The sequence below is a fragment of the Hyperolius riggenbachi genome, chromosome 6, assembly GCF_040937935.1.
Source record: "Hyperolius riggenbachi isolate aHypRig1 chromosome 6, aHypRig1.pri, whole genome shotgun sequence".
Lineage (NCBI taxonomy): Eukaryota > Metazoa > Chordata > Amphibia > Anura > Hyperoliidae > Hyperolius > Hyperolius riggenbachi.
In genome coordinates this window covers 366,844,712-366,861,562 of record NC_090651.1, presented here as the reverse complement: position 1 = coordinate 366,861,562, position 16,851 = coordinate 366,844,712, and the positions used below count along the sequence as shown (strand labels likewise).

General features: G+C 48.1%; 1 protein-coding gene across 1 annotated transcript in view; it reads left to right on the top strand.

Moving 5' to 3' along the window:
• NPHS1 (NPHS1 adhesion molecule, nephrin) overlaps positions 1-12,212 on the top strand; it is a 104,285-nt gene extending 92,073 nt beyond the window's left edge. The window contains exons 27-30 of the mRNA XM_068241848.1: positions 2,768-2,879; positions 6,505-6,610; positions 10,950-11,056; positions 11,145-12,212. Of these exons, the coding sequence (XP_068097949.1) occupies positions 2,768-2,879; positions 6,505-6,610; positions 10,950-11,056; positions 11,145-11,270 (451 nt within the window). The 3' untranslated portion in view covers positions 11,271-12,212. The remainder of the gene's footprint in view (positions 1-2,767; positions 2,880-6,504; positions 6,611-10,949; positions 11,057-11,144) is intronic.
• Positions 12,213-16,851: the final 4,639 nt, after the last annotated feature.

Sequence of the window (16,851 nt, the reverse complement as noted above, 5' to 3'; positions counted from 1 at the left end):
CTTAAAAGGCATTTTATTGACAAGTTTAAAAATACCACCCAGGAGAAATCTCAGGAGAAAAAGTGAATTGGCCTACAGCGCCCCCTGATGATCCGTTTGAGAAAAGGAATAGATTTCTCATGAAAAAGGGGGTGTCAGCTACTGATTGGGATGAAGTTCAATTCTTGGTCACGGTTTCTCTTTAAGTCGGGCGTGTGTATGAGGCTTTAGAATAGCATATGCTCTATGACTGCTGGGGCTGCTGTAATCACTTTGTGATTAGGGTCTCTTTCGCTGTGAGGTCTGTGAATTCACCAGCTGTCTACTTCTCCTGTGCACCAGTGGGGAAAACTCTAAGCTTGGGTCCCCTATAGGCGCCCATGTTAATATCGGCTACTAGCTGATGACCTGGCGTTGCCCGGGTATGTATTTGGCTGCTGTTGGCTCCGCCCACTTTTTGTAACCCTAACACACAAATCCTTAATGAATAAGTGTGTGAGCTTTGGGGTCCTTGGTATCAATTATTTGTATTTTCCCATTGAAATGAAACAAATCTGATTGGCTGTTTGTGGCCCTGCCCCTTTTCCGAATTTTTCATTAACAGTGTAAGAATGGTAACAATGTAAATATTCCCCTTGTAAATCAAGAGGTGAATTCTGATTGGCTGTTGTAGGCTCCACCCACATTCCTGAATATTAATTCCAGTCACCCAGTGGCCAACTGTGTCAAGTTTGGGAACCCTGCCAATAACAGTGTAAGAATGGTTGCAGTTTATATTTTCCCATGTAAACAATTTAGTTGTTGGCGCTGCCCACTTTTTCTAACCTTGACACACAGTCACTCAATTACCAAATGTATGAGCTTTGGGGCCCTTGGTATCAATTGTATATTCCCATTGAAGTTAAACAAATCTGATTGGCTGTTTGTGGCTCCACCCACTTTTCTGGATTTGAACCCTAGTCACCCTTTGACCTACTGTACCAGGTTTGAGACTTATACAATTAACAGTGTAATAATGGCAGCAATTTAAATATTCCTCTTGAAAATAAATTGGTGAATTTTGATTGGCTGTTGTAGGCTCCTCCCACTTTCTGAATATTAATCCCAGTCACCCAGTGACCAACTGTGCCAAGTTTGAGAACCCTGCCATTAACAGTGCAAGAATGGCTGCTGTTTATATTTTCCCAGTGAAATTTGTGTTTGTCTCAGAGGATTTTGCAGCACAAGTGAGCACATGCTCAACACTACCCACCCATACAAGTTTCATGTCAGTAGGTTGTTGTATGGTGGCTGAAAACGAAAGCAGCACAAACCTTCATTTTTGCAGCACAAACGTGGCACTAACCAAGCATGATGGAATTTTTATTTGTGCTGATTGTAGGGGGGCCAGGTGCACGGAACCGTCAAAAATGCTAATGCAATGGAGGGCATGCAGTTCATAACATGTGATGAGGACAACATACAAAAAATACCGACACTGTGCCCATAGGCTCTCATGTTAATATTGGTTATAAATGCTATAAAAACTGTGGCTATAAATAGGCACATTTTATCAGGCATCGAAGGTATTCAAATAGCTATATATCTAAAATCGTGTGTGTGTGTGTGTGTGTGTGTGTGTGTGTGTGTGTGTGTGTGTGTGTGTGTGTGTGTGTGTGTGTGTGTGTGTGTGTGTGTGTGTGTGTGTGCGCCGCGATCACTTGAAAACGCCTTGACCGATTTGAACGAAACTTGGTATACAAATCCATTACTACCTGGGATGATATGTTCTGGGGGTCTCGCGTCCCCCCCTGCACACCTGGGCGGAGCTACAAACAGCAAATCAGATTTCACCCATTCATGTCAATGGAAAAATGTAAAAGGCTGCCATTCTCACAGTTATCAAGCCAGAGTCCCCACACTTGGCACAGCTGGTCACTAGCCTACGAAAGCCAATCAAAATTCACCTATTGATTTTGAAGGGGAATATTTAATTGCTGCCATTCTTGCACTGTTAATGGCACAAACCTTAAAATTGGTACTGTTGGTTATTGGATGACTGGAGTTGGAATTCAGAAAAGGGGGTGGAGCCACAAATAGCCAATCAGATTTTTTTTTCATTTCAATGCAAATTATTGATGCCAAAGTCCGCAAAGCTCACAAACTTGGTCATTAAGTAAATGAGTAATTGTGTGTTAGGGTTAGGAAAAGTGGGCGCAGCCAACACCAGCCAAATACAGTACATACACGGGTCATCAGTGGGCGGAGACAAATACAAATTTCACTGGGAAAATGTAACCTGCAGTGATTCTTACACTGTTAATGGCAGGGTTCTCAAACTTTGCACAGTTGGTCACTGGGTGACTGGGTTTAATATTCAGGGAAGTGGGTGAAGTCTACAAAAGCTAATCAGAATTAGCCTATTGATTTTGAAGGGGAATATTTAATTGCTGCCATTCTAACACTGTTAATGGCACAAGCCTCAAACCTGGTACAGTTGGTCATTGGGTGATTGGGGTTCAAATTCAGAAAAAGAGGTGGAGCCACATCCAATCAGATTTGTTTAATTTCAATCTAAATTATTGATGCCAAAGACGGCAAAGCTCACAAACTTGGTCATTGAGTAATTGTGTGTTAGGGTTAGAAAAAGTGGGAGGAGACAAAACCAACCAAAGACATACCCGGGCAACGCATCCAGCTAGTTAATAATAATTATTATTATTTTTTCAAGCTGACCACTTTGAAAGTTGTATGTAAAGAATATATGATAGATCTTGTAAATGTACATTTTGGTCTGGATGTTACACAGTGCAGCCAAGGCAACTCTGAATGAGTACGGAGATGGAGAACTGATAAACACTAATGCCAAGAAGACTCTTCTGATAGACAGCGGCTCTGAAACCAGCTCCAGCATTCTCCAGGTGAGGGGACAGCAGCAGAGCAGGATCACCTACAAGGTCACCTTGGCAGGTGCCTGGGGCCTAGTGGGTGTCAAGGGACCCACCTGCCCACTTTCTCTGGCCTCTGTCAGCTTCAGCTTATCAAAAGGGCCACAAGGGAGCAGCAACTCTACAACCATGCCTAGGGGAGAGAGGGCAGAGGAGGACAGCAGGGAGAGGAGGACAGCAGGGAGAGGAGGACAGCAGGGAGAGGAGAGGAGGACAGCAGGGAGAGGAGAGGAGGATAGCAGGGAGAGGAGAGGAGGATAGCAGGGAGAGGAGAGGAGGACAGCAGGGAGAGGAGAGGAGGATAGCAGGGAGAGGAGAGGAGGACAGCAGGGAGAGGAGAGGAGGACAGCAGAGAGAGGAGAGGAGGACAGCAGGGAGAGGAGAGGAGGATAGCAGGGAGAGGAGAGGAGGACAGCAGGGAGAGGAGAGGAGGACAGCAGGGAGAGGAGAGGAGGATAGCAGGGAGAGGAGAGGAGGATAGCAGGGAGAGGAGAGGAGGACAGCAGGGAGAGGAGAGGAGGATAGCAGGGAGAGGAGAGGAGGATAGCAGGGAGAGGAGAGGAGGACAGCAGGGAGAGGAGAGGAGGATAGCAGGGAGAGGAGAGGAGGATAGCAGGGAGAGGAGAGGAGGACAGCAGGGAGAGGAGAGGAGGATAGCAGGGAGAGGAGAGGAGGATAGCAGGGAGAGGAGAGGAGGATAGCAGGGAGAGGAGAGGAGGATAGCAGGGAGAGGAGAGGAGGATAGCAGGGAGAGGAGAGGAGGACAGCAGGGAGAGGAGAGGAGGATAGCAGGGAGAGGAGAGGAGGATAGCAGGGAGAGGAGAGGAGGACAGCAGGGAGAGGAGAGGAGGACAGCAGGGAGAGGAGAGGAGGATAGCAGGGAGAGGAGAGGAGGACAGCAGGGAGAGGAGAGGAGGATAGCAGGGAGAGGAGAGGAGGACAGCAGGGAGAGGAGAGGAGGATAGCAGGGAGAGGAGAGGAGGATAGCAGGGAGAGGAGAGGAGGATAGCAGGGAGAGGAGAGGAGGATAGCAGGGAGAGGAGAGGAGGACAGCAGGGAGAGGAGAGGAGGATAGCAGGGAGAGGAGAGGAGGATAGCAGGGAGAGGAGAGGAGGACAGCAGGGAGAGGAGAGGAGGATAGCAGGGAGAGGAGAGGAGGATAGCAGGGAGAGGAGAGGAGGACAGCAGGGAGAGGAGAGGAGGACAGCAGGGAGAGGAGAGGAGGATAGCAGGGAGAGGAGAGGAGGACAGCAGGGAGAGGAGAGGAGGACAGCAGGGAGAGGAGAGGAGGACAGCAGGGAGAGGAGAGGAGGATAGCAGGGAGAGGAGAGGAGGATAGCAGGGAGAGGAGAGGAGGATAGCAGGGAGAGGAGAGGAGGACAGCAGGGAGAGGAGAGGAGGATAGCAGGGAGAGGAGAGGAGGATAGCAGGGAGAGGAGAGGAGGACAGCAGGGAGAGGAGAGGAGGATAGCAGGGAGAGGAGAGGAGGATAGCAGGGAGAGGAGAGGAGGACAGCAGGGAGAGGAGAGGAGGATAGCAGGGAGAGGAGAGGAGGATAGCAGGGAGAGGAGAGGAGGACAGCAGGGAGAGGAGAGGAGGATAGCAGGGAGAGGAGAGGAGGATAGCAGGGAGAGGAGAGGAGGACAGCAGGGAGAGGAGAGGAGGACAGCAGGGAGAGGAGAGGAGGACAGCAGGGAGAGGAGAGGAGGACAGCAGGGAGAGGAGAGGAGGATAGCAGGGAGAGGAGAGGAGGACAGCAGGGAGAGGAGAGGAGGATAGCAGGGAGAGGAGAGGAGGATAGCAGGGAGAGGAGAGGAGGATAGCAGGGAGAGGAGAGGAGGACAGCAGGGAGAGGAGAGGAGGATAGCAGGGAGAGGAGGATAGCAGGGAGAGGAGAGGAGGACAGCAGGGAGAGGAGAGGAGGATAGCAGGGAGAGGAGAGGAGGATAGCAGGGAGAGGAGAGGAGGATAGCAGGGAGAGGAGAGGAGGATAGCAGGGAGAGGAGAGGAGGATAGCAGGGAGAGGAGAGGAGGACAGCAGGGAGAGGAGAGGAGGACAGCAGGGAGAGGAGAGGAGGACAGCAGGGAGAGGAGAGGAGGATAGCAGGGAGAGGAGAGGAGGACAGCAGGGAGAGGAGAGGAGGATAGCAGGGAGAGGAGAGGAGGATAGCAGGGAGAGGAGAGGAGGATAGCAGGGAGAGGAGAGGAGGACAGCAGGGAGAGGAGAGGAGGATAGCAGGGAGAGGAGAGGAGGATAGCAGGGAGAGGAGAGGAGGACAGCAGGGAGAGGAGAGGAGGATAGCAGGGAGAGGAGAGGAGGATAGCAGGGAGAGGAGAGGAGGATAGCAGGGAGAGGAGAGGAGGACAGCAGGGAGAGGAGGACAGCAGGGAGAGGAGGACAGCAGGGAGAGGAGGACAGCAGGGAGAGGAGGATAGCAGGGAGAGGAGGACAGCAGGGAGAGGAGAGGAGGAGAGAGAAAGGGAGAGGAGGATGGCAGAGAGAGCACCATAGAGGGGATAGGAGCATAGAGCCGGGAGGACAATATGGAGAATAGAAGAGAGGAGGACAGCGGGGAAAGAAGGGTCAGAGGAGGAAGGAGAGGAGGACCGCGGGGGTAGGGGAAGAGAGGAGGTCAGTGGGGAGAGGAGGAGAGAGAAAGGGAGAGGAGGATGGCAGAGAGAGCACCATAGAGGGGATAGGAGCATAGAGCAGGGAGGACAATATGGAGAATAGAAGAGAGGAGGACAGCGGGGAAAGAAGGGTCAGAGGAGGAAGGAGAGGAGGACCTCGGGGGTAGGGGAAGAGAGGAGGTCAGTGGGGAGAGGAGGAGAGAGAAAGGGAGAGGAGGATGGCAGAGAGAGCACCATAGAGGGGATAGGAGCATAGAGCCGGGAGGACAATATGGAGAATAGAAGAGAGGAGGACAGCGGGGAAAGAAGGGTCAGAGGAGGAAGGAGAGGAGGACCTCGGGGGTAGGGGAAGAGAGGAGGTCAGTGGGGAGAGGAGGAGAGAGAAAGGGAGAGGAGGATGGCAGAGAGAGCACCATAGAGGGGATAGGAGCATAGAGCCGGGAGGACAATATGGAGAATAGAAGAGAGGAGGACAGCGGGGAAAGAAGGGTCAGAGGAGGAAGGAGAGGAGGACCTCGGGGGTAGGGGAAGAGAGGAGGTCAGTGGGGAGAGGAGGAGAGAGAAAGGGAGAGGAGGATGGCAGAGAGAGCACCATAGAGGGGATAGGAGCATAGAGCCGGGAGGACAATATGGAGAATAGAAGAGAGGAGGACAGCGGGGAAAGAAGGGTCAGAGGAGGAAGGAGTGGAGGACCCCGGGGGTAGGGGAAGAGAGGAGGTCAGTGGGGAGAGGAGGAGAGAGAAAGGGAGAGGAGGATGGCAGAGAGAGCACCATAGAGGGGATAGGAGCATAGAGCCGGGAGGACAATATGGAGAATAGAAGAGAGGAGGACAGCGGGGAAAGAAGGGTCAGAGGAGGAAGGAGAGGAGGACCTCGGGGGTAGGGGAAGAGAGGAGGTCAGTGGGGAGAGGAGGAGAGAGAAGGCGTCAAGACTAATTACTAACTGTCATTTTTATTTCGATCCTAGGACAGCTCATCGGAAGTGGGACTCCATTATTACCCGACCCGGGACTACCACCCTTCCCTCTCCCCTCACTATGAGAGCGGAGACCCCAGACTGCAGGGCTGGCCTGGTGAGTCACAACATGTCACATCGTCCCAAAAATGCCTCCTGGTCAACAATGTAATAAGAAACAATAAACTCGTTAGCTAGTTTACTATCAGTACAGGCACAGAGTAACAACTTATGCTGTACATACTGAGGGTAGCAGAGATCAGCACACATTGCAGCTAGTTTACTATCAGTACAGGCACAGAGTAACAGCTTATACTGTACATACTGGGGTTGCAGAGATCAGCACATGCTGCAGCTAGTTTACTATCAGTACAGGCACAGAGTAACAGCTTATACTGTATATACTGGAGATAGCAGAGATCAGCACACACTGCAGCTAGTTTACTATCAGTACAGGCACAGAGTAACAACTTATGCTGTACATACTGGGGGTAGCAGAGATCAGCACACATTGCAGCTAGTTTACTATCAGTACAGGCACAGAGTAACAGCTTATACTGTACATACTGGAGGTAGCAGAGATCAGCACACCCTGCAGCTAGTTTACTATCAGTACAGGCACAGAGTAACAGCTTATACTGTACATACTGGGGAATCAGAGATCAGCACACCCTGCAGCTAGTTTACTATCAGTACAGGCACAGAGTTACAGCTTATACTGTACATACTGGAGGTAGCAGAGATCAGCACACCCTGCAGCTAGTTTACTATCAGTACAGGCACAGAGTTACAGCCTTTACTGTACATACTGGAGGTAGCAGAGATCAGCACACACTGCAGCTAGTTTACTATCAGTACAGGCACACGGTTACAGCTTATATTGCACATACTGGAGGTAGCAGAGATCAGCACACACTGCAGCTAGTTTACTATGGGTACAGGCACAGTGTAACAGCTTATACTGTACACATACTGGAGGCAGCAGGGATCAGCACACACTGCAGCTAGTTTACTATCAGTAAAGGCAGAGTTGCAGCTTATACTGCACATACCGGAGGTAGCAGGGATCAGCACACACTGCAGCTAGTTTACTATCAGTACAGGCACAGCGTAACAGCTTATACTGTACATACTGGAGGCAGCAGAGATCAGCACACACTTCAGCTAGTTTACTATGGGTACAGGCACAGAGTAACAGCTTATACTGTACATACTGGAGGTAGCAGGGATCAGCACACACTGCAGCTAGTATACTATCAGTACAGGCACAGCATAACAGCTTATACTGTTCCCTTCTGGAGGCAGCAGAGATCAGCATACACTGCAGTTAATTTACTATGAGTTCAGGTAGCGTAACAGCTTATACTGTATATACTGGGGGTAGCAAAGATTAATTCGCACTCAGGGCCGGATTTGTGGGAAGGCCTCAAAGGCCTTGGCCTAGGGCGTATGAGAACAAGGGCCCATTTGTGGAGCTAGCAGCCCAATAAGCTAGCCGCCTATCTGGACTCAGACGCGGTCCCCAGCCTTCTGTGCAGATCAGGCTGAGCTGTGACTCACCTCTTTAGCCTCGGACTCCAGCGCTGAAGCTTCTCATCTCCTCTTTTAGCCGCTGCTCGTATGGCCTCCTCTCTCCAGCCTGCATCTCTCTCACATCATGTGACTCGCCGGAAACGTCCCGACGCATCACATGATGAGAGAGAGCATGGCACGGCTGCGGAGAGACCATAAGCACAGCGGCTAATGGAGGAGATGAGAAAGGGAAACTTCAGCGTTGGAGTCTGAGGCTGGAGGGGTGAATTACTGCAACAGCCTGATCTGCCTAGAAGGCTGGGGACCGCGTCTGGAAGAAGCAGGCGAATCTAGAGGACATCTGATGGGGTCTGATGATCTCTGGTGAGCCTGACTGTCTCTTCACTTTTTTGTTTTTCCTGTTCTGTGATGCACGGTCCATTCACTACTAAGGAGCTAAGTTGCACTTTCACTTCACTTCTCTCCCATCCATGCTGTGTATTGACTGCAGACTAGAGAGCAGGACACTCTTTCTTTGCTGGATGGAATGTCACTTTCTGATCACTCCTTTAGTACTCTGTCTCCCATTAACCCCTTGTTCTTTTTTCCTTTCATCCATGCACTCTTCTATTGCTATTTGCACTGTAAACTTTCTGCCGTTTGCAGCATCAGCTTTGATGTTTACATTATGCACTTTATTATTATGTGAGTCTGCCATACATGGACTTCAGTCAGAGCACTTGATCTGCATGCTTGTTCAGGGACTATGACTAAATATTTTAGAGGCAGAGGGTCAGCAGAACACCCAGGCAACTGGTATTGTTTAATAGGATAATATAAGTGGAAGTTGTGACGAATCAACATTTATTCGTCCTAAAAAAGTAGTTAGAGCCTTATAAAATATTCCCTGTTGCCACTATTAAACAAAAAAATGACAGCAGATAGGGAAAGGCTTGGTTTATAAAAAGACCAGGGAAGCCTGGGGTTAACAGTTCCTCTCCCTGGTCAACTGTAGCAAATGCTCTTGTTACCTAGTTTTTCCGCACCTCCATGTGACCAAGGGTCCTGGGCATTCAGGGACCCCCAACCAGGCAGAAAGAGGGAAATCTCACACCTCCACTGCCTAACCCAGACTTGGTGGCTTCTCAGCTCCATACATGAAAAGAGCAGCCACAGGAGGTCCTGCTTACATCCTGTAGAAGCCACTTAGAGATTACAGCTGGCTTTCTCAGTGACTAGTAGGAAACCTATCTGTGACCTCACAAATATGAAATCCATCTTTTATCATAAAGATGACTTCCCAAATAGGCAACGGCCTTTAGAACCCGCTTATTCTGAAATTCGGAACCAACCACACGATTGGATGTTTCTGAATTCAAGGTAAGTCCTGCCAAAGCAGAGATACGCATTTTGGGGTCACCATTCACTCTAAACCCCCCAAGTTTGGTATCAACGTTCTTGATAAATTCTGACAAACCTAAAAATGTTATTAGATTTAACCTAACTTGTACGGTTTGCAGATGAGCACACTTATCATGATTCAGGTACATTTTTGTCTCTATGAGAGGGGCAGAGATCTCCTATTCCAAAGAGGTGTGTGATCCACGCCCCCTAACCCCTCCTTGCTGGAGTGGGGGCTATAACCAGACAGAGCCCAGCAAGCTCTGAGTCCTTTACCTTCAATCTGATGCCTAGTAACATCCTGGCTGCCCGCAAGGACACGGGCCAAAACCTCCATCTTGGAACTTTCTAACAAAGGCCTGTTGGCCGCATGGCAACCGCCATTTTGGACATTACGCCAAAGACTTGCGATTGCCGCATGGACTACCAATAACGGTATTTGAACTGTGTATATTCAGACATTCTGTTCCTTTTCCTCTTTTCTCTCTGTCAATCAATCTGTTCTAAAATAAGCTGTCTGTATGTAGTTTAGAAATAAACTAACGATTTTTATCGTTCAGTCTTGGGCCTGTTCTGGTCATCTGATTGCTACTATAACGAATCTGCCCTCTGAAGAGTCAGTCATACTACCGCATTGTTTTATGGTTTGCTTATAAATTGTTGATTTGCTAGCTAGGTTGTAAATAACCGTTTCTTCCTTCTAGGATTAGCTAGTACCAGATTTCCTGTACGAAATCGATAACTTTCGTTTCTCGATTGTAAACACAATTCGAGATTGCATCATATAGGGACCCAGTAACCTTTCTTTAACGTCACATTGCTCACAGTCTTTAAGCCGTCGGAAGTGACTATTCCCCAAACGGTGACTGGAGCGTGTTGAACCTGATTGGGCTGGCTACCTTATTATGATAGCGTTGGGGTCTCTTCGCCCCAGTTGGAGACTGTCTGCTCCATTCATCCAATCAGACAGTGGTGGCAGTTTACCCGATTTCCAGCGCGAAATCGATATTTTTAGTTTACCGATTGTATATACAATCAGAATTGTACATGTATGGGCACCTCCAACCAATCTTAACCATTTACTACGCACACAGTGAATTTGCCTCCAGCAGTCTCTAGTGCATGAGACCTGCATGGCAACAGTGGCCTAGTAATACGTGATTGGTGGATGTTTGTCCCATTACATATTGTCGGCAGCTGCGCGACCAATCTTTATTGTCAGTCTGTTCACCGTACTTCCTGCGTACGCTAACGGGAGCAGAGTAGACGGGATTGGCACGCTCTGTCGCCCTTTACTTTCTTCCCTCTGACGATCCAGCAACCGGTCTCGTTGTCCGTCTGCGCCCGTACTTCCTGCGTACGCTAACGGGAGCAGATCTCGACGGGATCGCGGGGCTGGATTGTCACAGAAGTCTCCATATCCCTCTCACTTCAGTTGTCCTTTAAGACTCTTCCTATGTGCTCAGACCCCCCTTCTCTGGTTTGGAGGTACACAGAGCCCCTCCCACTCTACCACTAACCTGAATGTCTTGTTGCTGTTGTAGAGGACGGCTATGAGGACTGGTACGTGGAGTCTGATGCCCACCAGTACGAGGAGGTCCCTGTCGTGTACCCCCCATCCTCCAGGATCAGACTGCCGCCCCTTGTCACGGTTAGTAACAGTGTCTCTGACATTTCGCAAACACACATCGGGTTCAGCATGGCGACTAATTCCACAATTTTCTGCACTAATTCCACAGGGAAGCCAAAGAAGAGAGGCACCATGGGACGGGTTTCAGGAGCCAATCAGAGTCTACGATGAATCTGACTCGACAGTACCATCTGCTTACGAGACATCTTATGGGGAGCAGGGGCACCTGGTGTGATCTGTGGACAACGATACGACTTGGAGATCATAAAGGGGAACAAACAGACAATAACAAGCCTTAAAGTGAACCTCCAGACTAAAAATCTACTCGGCAGCACTGAAAAGGCTTGGTGTTTCTTTAACAGGTTCACAGCATCAGAACTTTGTTTTTCTTACCCAAGCCTCATTTTTATCTGCACAGAAGAAAACTGCCCGGGCATTTTTCCCTGATGCTGTGCAAAGCATGATGGGATTTCTGATGTTGTTGTTCTCGTTGCCTAGCAACTGTGAGGAGTGACACAAGACAGCTGGAACTGTCTCATGCTACCTGTCACCTCCTTTCAACCAAAAAGATGGCTGCCGTCATGAAAAAGATGGCTGCCCTCATGAAATCACAAACATTTGCCTGTTCTTTTAAAACAGGGTGGGTAAGAGATTATATTACCTATCTATTTTAATTCACATAACTAATGTAACTTAATGACAGTATGTTTGTTTAGGCTGAAGTTCCTCTTAAAGGATACTTATTTGTGTCCTTCGTCTGTTCTTCATTTAATTGTTAACACTTACAGTCAGCCTCAGTTAATGGCTTTTTGGACACAGACCGATGTGTTGAGGCCTATGGACGTTGTTGTTCACTGAAATATACATTGTTGTCTCTGGAGTTCAAAAAAGGAATTCTTTGCCTCCCAACATACCTCCCAACTTTTTGAAAATAGAAAGATGGACACTTAAAGGGAACCTAAACTGAGAGGGATATGGCTGTTTCCTTGTAAACAATACCGGTTGCCTGGTAGTCCTGCTGATTTCTTTGCTGCAATAGGTGACTGAATCACAGACCTGAAACAAGCATGCAGCTAATCCAGTCTGACTTCAGTCAGAGCACCGGATCTGCATGCTTGTTCAGGGGCTGTGGCTAAAAGTATTAGAGACACAGGATCAGCAGGAGAGTCAGGCAACTGGTATTATTTTAAAAGGAAAAATACATGTCCTTCTCAGTTTAGGTTCCCTTTAAGCCATGCCCCTGCCACACCCCTAATCACGCCCCCCCCCCCCCCCCAGCACACCCCGAGTCACGCATGCCATAATGATTTTATTTACCGTATTGAGCTTAGCCACCCCTTCTCCCCCCCCCCCCCCCCGCCCCCCAACCAACAGACACACACACACACACTTGGTTGTAGGAGACGATCACAACGGCCTATAGTGGGTTTCTACCATCATAGTAGCCGTCATTTTTTCCATAAAGAGAGCGAATCAATTTCTTGTAAGTGAGAGCCAATATCTGCCAACCATAAGCTCTGTGCATGCTGCTTGTGTTTCAGCATGGCATGCAGTATATACATTTTGTATAGGAAAACTACCAGTGTTTCCCCCAAAATAAGACCGCCTCTTAAAATAAGCCCTAGCACATCTTTTGGAGCAAAAATTAATATAAGACAGTGTCTTATTTTTGGGGAAACACGGGTTTCAGTAAAGGTTCAGAGTAATGGTTTATACTGTTCTGTAAGTGCCTTATTAACCTTTTCGGGACCATGTTAATGAGATCCTACGCCGCACTTGTGGCTGTTCTAGCCTGATGCGGCGTAGAATCTACGCCGGCCCGCAGTTTCCGCTCCCGACGTGATCGTGCGCACCCGGAGGGGGAGATTAAGCTGTCATATGACAGCCGACATCTCCCCCGAGTGATTAGCAGCCATCGCGTATGGCTGCTGATCACGTGATCACTACGATCGCCGTCGGATCGTAGTGATCAGTTTGACAGCTGCGGCGGCAGGGGGGAAAAGAAGAGGATCCACTTACCTCCCTGCCGTTCCAGCGACGATCGGCGCCCCCCTCCGCTCTGGCCGGCATCTCTGCTCCGTCTGACGTCAGCGCCGCGTCCCGGCTTGATGACGTCATCAAGCCACGACCCGGAACTGATCGTCAGACAGAACGGAGATGCCGGCCGGAGAAGAGGGTCCCGTGCGGCTCATCGCTGGAGCCTGGAAGGTAAGTGAAGGCTGCGGGCAGAAGGGGGAGGCACAGGCCACCATGGGGGACACCACTCTAGCCAGCCACACACGGGATCCGGCCGCCTGACTCCCCCAAACGTGCGCACCCCCTTCCCGCGCAAAATGCCTGGTCCTTAAGGGGGGGTAGGTGGCCGGTCCCGAAAAGGTTAATGAATAATCTGTTTTGTAATGAACTGCACAAATTATTCATTGGAAGTGTAAAAGAAACAACTTTTACTTTATTTTCAGAAAGGGAAGCTGTGATTCAGCTTTCTTTGCCAGTTCAGAATCAGCCTCACTCCCATAGCTACTAAAAAAAATGAAAAAAAAAAAAAGTGACGGCGTTTCAGAAATACATAAATTGTTACGTTAGGGACTTAGCTTTTTATATATGTATGCTGTGGGGGTATATTATTGATATTTTGCAAATTATGGATTGTAATTATTAATAAAGTATAATAAGAAAACCAGACACACAAAATGAAGAAAAAAAATACACCTTTATTGCCAAATAATTTGTCGTCGTACATTGTACTAGGAACATAATTTCAACATCGTGGTAACCACCAGCACCGGACAGCATGGTGGCGTAGTGGTTAGCTCTCTTGCCTCGCAGCGCTGAGTCTGATGTATGTTCTCCCCGTGTCTGCGTGGGTTTCCTCTGAGTACTCCGGTTTCCTCCCACATCCCAAAAACATACAGATAAGTTAATTGTCTTCCCCCTAAATACACCACACGATACATAGACATGTAACTGTGTTAGGGAGTACATTGTGAGCCCCTCTGAGGACGGTTAAGTGACAAGAGAATATACTCTGTATAGCGCTACAGAAGATGTCGGTCACTATATAAATAATAATAACTTGGGTAAATAAAATGGGTGAGTTTTCTCTACAGTAACATTGCTTATTTTTAAACTATAGGGATTAAAATTGAGAAATATTGTATTTTTTGCGATTTTTGCTTACTTTTCCCTCTAAAATTCATATAAAATAACTCTTAGCAAAGAGTACCACCCAAAGAAATCTTAATTGGTCAGTACGCGGGATCGGTTGAAAAGGGCGCCCGAGCTGCCTGTATGAAAAGGGCGCCCGAGCTGCCTGTATGAAAAGGGCGCCGCCATAGACATCAATGTTATTTCTGGAAATATGGGCTACAAGGTGTAGAAAAGGGCGCCCGAGTTTTGATATAGGCTACAAGTGGGCTCCCCTTTGTAGCCCATATTTTTTCGGCTACAAGGTTTTCGGCTACAAGCGGGCTCCCCTTTGTAGCCCATATATTTTTCGGCTACAGTAAGGTGCCCCTCTGTAGCCCATATTATTGACTTTTTTTGTAGCCTATGTTTTTATATGGGCTACAAGCACTGTAAGCCGAATTATTTCATTCCTCCACTATCCATGGCGGCCTGGAGGGGGAATAGTAATTAACATATCCCGGAGTTTTTTTCTAGCCAAAGTTTTTATATGGGCTACACCAGGCGCCTTGGTTTTTTTGTAGCCGAAGTTTTTATATGGGCTACACCAAGCGTCTTTTTTGTAGCCGAACTTTATATGGGCTACACCAGGCGCCTTTTTTGTAGCCGAAGTTGGTATATATATGGGCTCCACCAGGCGCCCTTTTTTACCGGCGCCCTTTTCATGTAGACCCCAGTACGCAGCTGGCCGCAGTTCAGAGATTCTGCCGGTGGAGCATTATCTGGCCGCAATGCAGGCTACAGCATACCACACCCTTATGGGCTGGTTCATTGTAAAAAACAAACACTGAAGTGAAAAAAAATGAACATATAATTAAATGTATGTGTAGTACGGATACTTACTAGAAAATTAGTAGCAAAGAAAATATTCTCATATTTTTATTTTCAGTTATACAGTGTTTTTATAACATTATAGCATTCTCTAATATTTGCAGTTTACACACTATTCAACATTCTAAATGATTTTACAGAGCAGTCTTATGAACTATTGACCTGTCCTCTGGAGAGAAAAAGAAAATACATTGACTGACAGTTGAGATAACAAGCTTCAGAAGACAGAGCTCTCTGCAACTTTGAAAGTCGTGGAGCTCAATGGCTTTTTTGCATAGATAGCAACTGGAGTTTCTTAACTCTTCCTGTACTGGAAACAATATTAGACGTATGTCTCTGCTCCTAATGTTTTATTTCTTAGCTGTACTACATATACAAATCATTATATCATCTTTTTTTTTTTTTTCTTCAGTGTCTCTTCAAAGCATTCTTCTATTGCCTAGATACAGGGATGGGCGGATAAGGAAGGACAGAAACAGACAAAGCTGTGCACAGCTGTATTGTATGTCTGGGTCATTGTATTGTACGAGACCTCATCAAGCAAGAACCCTTATAATACAATGCCACTGGTGTAATGTTGCATTGCTGCCACCAGCAGGACGGAGGGTGAGTGCCACTTCCTGCATCAGAAGGAGCGGAGTGTACTCGTAGAGTCAGGACACGGAAAGAGGGAGGAAGGAGAGTGCAGCGTCTTATGTGACACATGGACAGGTGCCGCCTCTCCCATGTAAGGCACCTGTAGACATGAGCCTACACTGCCTTATGTTAAATCCAGCCCTGCTTTTACTCCTTGGGTGCTGAACAGAACTTACGTACAAATACCTTATATACTCGAGTATAAGCCTAATTTTTCAGCTTAAAAATTTGCTGAAAAGTTACCCCCTCGGCTTATATGTGAGTCAGTGGAGCAGAACAGATGGTGGAGCAGGTTTTTTTACTGGCAGAGGAGTGTAAGGATCGTGCACTAGTGATCCTGCTCTTGCCAGCTGGCTCTGTGCCCTCCATCCACTGCAACATGGTGTGCAGAGTGCGCTGCCCAAGACTACCTATGTCCCCTGGCTTGTGGAACGGAGCGTGCAAGCAACGTGTCAGCGGGGCAATGATCGGGGATTCTTCCTGTGTGGCAATCGCTGTGTCTTATATCTATGACGCCATCTAGTGGCTTCTTCAGACAACAGCTGTATCATCCTGGGGCACATCTGGCTATGGAGAGGGGACTGACTTGTACTGGGGGCACATCTGTCTGCTATGGAGGGGGCTATACTGGGGAGTGGGCTTATACACGAGTCAATCATTTTTTCCAGTTTCTGAGGGAAAAGTGGGTACCTCGGCTTATACACGGGTCAGCTTATATGCAAGTATATACGGTAGGTAAAAAGGATATAAAAAGGGATATCTTGATAAGTGGCAGCGGGGGACCAGAGGATTAGTGAGTGGCTGCGAGGGCACAGGACTGCTGCAGGGGGCTGGGAGAAGCCCCAGATGAGTAAAACTCATTTTTTTTTCTGGCTTAAGTGTCCTTTTAATGTTTACAATATTAATTTATAGATTCTTTGCCCTTTGTAAAATCTTTCCTCTGCCTGATTTACATTCTGAAATTTACCACTGGTGCTGACGTCTTTCGTCCTGCCAGATGATCTCTACGGAATGTTTGTTACTGAGAGTTCTATGCACAGAGGGTGATGCTGCTTGCTTGGTAGGTGGAAAAAGCTGTTATTTCCCACAATGCACTGAGGTTCACAGCCAGCAAACTGTCAGGGCCATGACATCACACTGTGGGAGGGGTTCACCACAATATCAGC